The sequence below is a fragment of the Opisthorchis viverrini genome, assembly GCF_000715545.1.
Source record: "Opisthorchis viverrini unplaced genomic scaffold opera_v5_314, whole genome shotgun sequence".
Lineage (NCBI taxonomy): Eukaryota > Metazoa > Platyhelminthes > Trematoda > Opisthorchiida > Opisthorchiidae > Opisthorchis > Opisthorchis viverrini.
The window spans coordinates 588,899-591,934 of NW_008751973.1; the positions used below are offsets into that span (position 1 = coordinate 588,899).

The following is a 3,036-nucleotide window of genomic DNA, read 5'->3' on the forward strand; positions in this document are numbered from 1 at the left end:
GTGGCGTAAACAGAGAGGTGGCCAACCCATGACCTGGCAGAGGAGTATGAAGGAGATCACGAAACGCTTGGGTGCTGTCGGTGCTACTCGCCTTCCAGGATGGGGACCGCGTGATCCTCACTGTGCCTGGTTGGAGACACTACAAGATATGGCCGCCAACCGATGTCAGTGGCGTTTTTGTTGTGAGTTTCTATCCAGATTGCCTGAGTGAATGTCTGGAGGTGTAGGCACCTCGGAATGATTGTGTTAAGCTAGCACTAGGTCCCTTCCCTGTCCACCTTTATTTTTTTCTTTACAATAAGACTTTCAAATAAGTCATGGTTGTACGGCAGTGAAGCATCGGTGTTGAACACTGATGTCATGCTGTCGATGATGATGATGATAGTTGCACGTTACTGGAATGGCCTTCTCGGCAGCTGATCTCGACAATATCCAGTGTTCATCTGGTCGCGTCAGATGGCTTGGACAAACAGCTGACAACATAGCTTATTCAACTGCTTCCATTGACCTCCAATTAATCTTCATCATCTGCATGACTGTGCGTTTCAAGTAGCCTTCTAGCCAGATCAGCTCGATTCTCTTCAGTCACTGAAACTTGTCGAAGTTGATAATAGCCTTCTAGATCAGCTCGATTCTCTTCAGTCACTGAAACTTGTCGAAGTTGATAAATTGAACGGCCGTCTTGACATGCGCAGTACTGACTGAAGGTGAAGTGACAACCGGACTCATACAGTTGCATGATCAGCGCCAAGTTGCGTACCCTATAAGGAACGATAACGAAGGTTCCCATCGGTAACTGTTAGCCACATGGTCCAATGGAGTCCATCATCGCCTTGCGATTAGTGGCCTGCAAGTAACTCGATATCAGCGTTTGTGTTGGAGGTTCGTACAGGACAGGAAAAGACTATGATCTCCATATCGCTCGATGGAACGGCCCCGTATTCTTCAAACCAGAATCCACAGACTTACACTTCGTTGCAGTTCCATCGTTATATATGGGGCGCCAACGAAATCATGCACCTGAATTCATTTATCCTGTGTTGACGTCAGCGGTTATGACATGGAGCTGCTGACTGGAATTCAGCTGCTCGCACCCAACTTTAGTTTCTCGATTGCCCTCATCTGGACTTGAGGAGTCCTCGCGGTCCTTTCGGGTTGCAAATAAGACGCACAATGAAAGGGCACTACAGCTGAACAGTTTTTGTCCCTGTCGTGAGGAGTCTGAGTCACCCATCCCTCAACGTCTTGTCCACCTAGTGCAATATACGAGGGGAAGTTGAGAGTTGACTCCACAAGACACCACGGGAACGGGTACACTGTCTCTAAAGTGAATATGAATGCATAAAAATTGTCAGTTGGCTGTAATCACAGACCGTGGTGAAACATAAATCAACGTGCATCTCAGTCCACCTTAAGGTTTATTTCATGTATGCCTTTGTGTTGTTTAGTCACATTCAGATGGAGTCGCCACGCGTTTTCCCTTACTGCGGGATGCCTCAAGTGGTTAGATCGAGAATTTGCTGACCGGAAGATCCGTGGTTCGAACCCGGCTTCTGCCTCTCGACTTCCCCTGACTAGGCTTGGGCAACCTGGCAGTATCCCAGCCCTCGCGATCCCTTCGGGTAGCATGGCAGCTAGGCACCGGGTGTTACAAATGAGCGATCTATCCCCTTACTGTAACTCACAACTGTATAAATAGCTCGGAAGCACGTACCAGCACTTGCCGGGTACCGATGACGAGGACTCTGCTTGATAGAAGCCGGTCAATTCTGGGTTTAACATTAGGTTAATTAACGAAGATAAAACACTAAGACAGTTCTCCAATGAACCCCAGTGATAAAGGTACCTAATGAAATCCATTTACCACACAGGTCGATCGCAGTTGGTGAACAATGAGCCTCCACGACAGATACCTGAAGGCTGTTACGACACGGGCGACGGCTTTTATGACCCCATAAAGCGCATCGTGGTGAGTTACGAAGGAAAATTCTTGCGCAACGCGGGTGAGTGAAAAGGTATTCTAACAAGTATTTGCAGATACGGATGAGCATTCTTGGATAATCGCCAAATGCCGGAAAGCCTGGGATGAACATGTGGGGGCGACATACGACCACACAGTGGAAGGGGAGATATCGAAACCATATTGATAGCCACACAGGACCTACTTGTATCAGGTACCTGTTATCAAAATACACTCAGTCGGTTTCATTCCTTTAATAGTGTTCATTGAAAAATGGGATAAAAAGCGAAATCGAAGTGCCCACATAGGGGAAAAAGTCACTATTGTTGGGTACAGCGGACACGGCATGCTTGTTCCTCGCCCATAGCAGAGACCACCCACACCTTGGGATAGCGTAAGGATAAAAAGAGTGGAGCTTACCGTGACAACATCTTCGTCTCCCTTGTTCTCCCATTTTTCCATTATTTCTTTACCTACTTCGCCTTCTGGCAGTGGAATGTTCTCACGAACAGACAAGTCATCTCCCATAAGCGACAGAAAATTGTCCTTAATATCAATTAGTTGGTATTCCTTCCTCGATATATTTGGGACGGCAATCGTTGCAGTAGAGGAATCTTGTAGTTCATATTTCTTTCCTGTGAATATATCAACACCAACCAAGTGCACTTTGGCAGCTCCATGTTTGCCCGTCTTGGAAACTGACATGCTTGTGATCTGACAGGGGCGACCCTTCATGACCACAAAACCGTTCACTCGCAGAGAACTGCACTGTTGTGGTTTTGTAGCAGATGCACCGGTGTCAACAACATCAAAATCGTCGTCATCAAAGTGAGCCATCGATAACCACTTAAAGAAAATAGTGTGATATTAGAAGAGAGGACGAGGAACACCTACAATACACACAACAAAACGTTAAATATCCAGAGCAAGACAGCGCGTGCTACACCCCTCCGTCCGCGACTCCTGCAGCCGAGTTCCTTAGTGCATTCAAACAACTGAGCAGTTCAGCATTCTGTATCGGATTGAAAGGCGCTATTAGGAGTTCTGTCTAGTCTTGACATGTTTCCCGGATTTTT

General features: G+C 46.9%; 2 protein-coding genes across 2 annotated transcripts in view; one reads left to right on the plus strand and one right to left on the minus strand.

Moving 5' to 3' along the window:
• The window catches only part of T265_09908 (hypothetical protein), a gene marked incomplete at both ends in the record, with an annotated part of 39,164 nt that extends 37,017 nt beyond the window's left edge, over positions 1–2,147 (plus strand). The window contains 2 exons of the mRNA XM_009176124.1: positions 1,872–2,003; positions 2,038–2,147. Coding sequence (XP_009174388.1) covers positions 1,872–2,003; positions 2,038–2,147 — 242 coding nt within the window. The remainder of the gene's footprint in view (positions 1–1,871; positions 2,004–2,037) is intronic.
• The window catches only part of T265_09909 (hypothetical protein), a gene marked incomplete at both ends in the record, with an annotated part of 4,298 nt that extends 1,501 nt beyond the window's left edge, over positions 1–2,797 (minus strand). Inside the window, one exon of the mRNA XM_009176125.1 lies at positions 2,381–2,797. Within this exon, the coding sequence (XP_009174389.1) occupies positions 2,381–2,797 (417 nt within the window). The remainder of the gene's footprint in view (positions 1–2,380) is intronic.
• Positions 2,798–3,036: the final 239 nt, after the last annotated feature.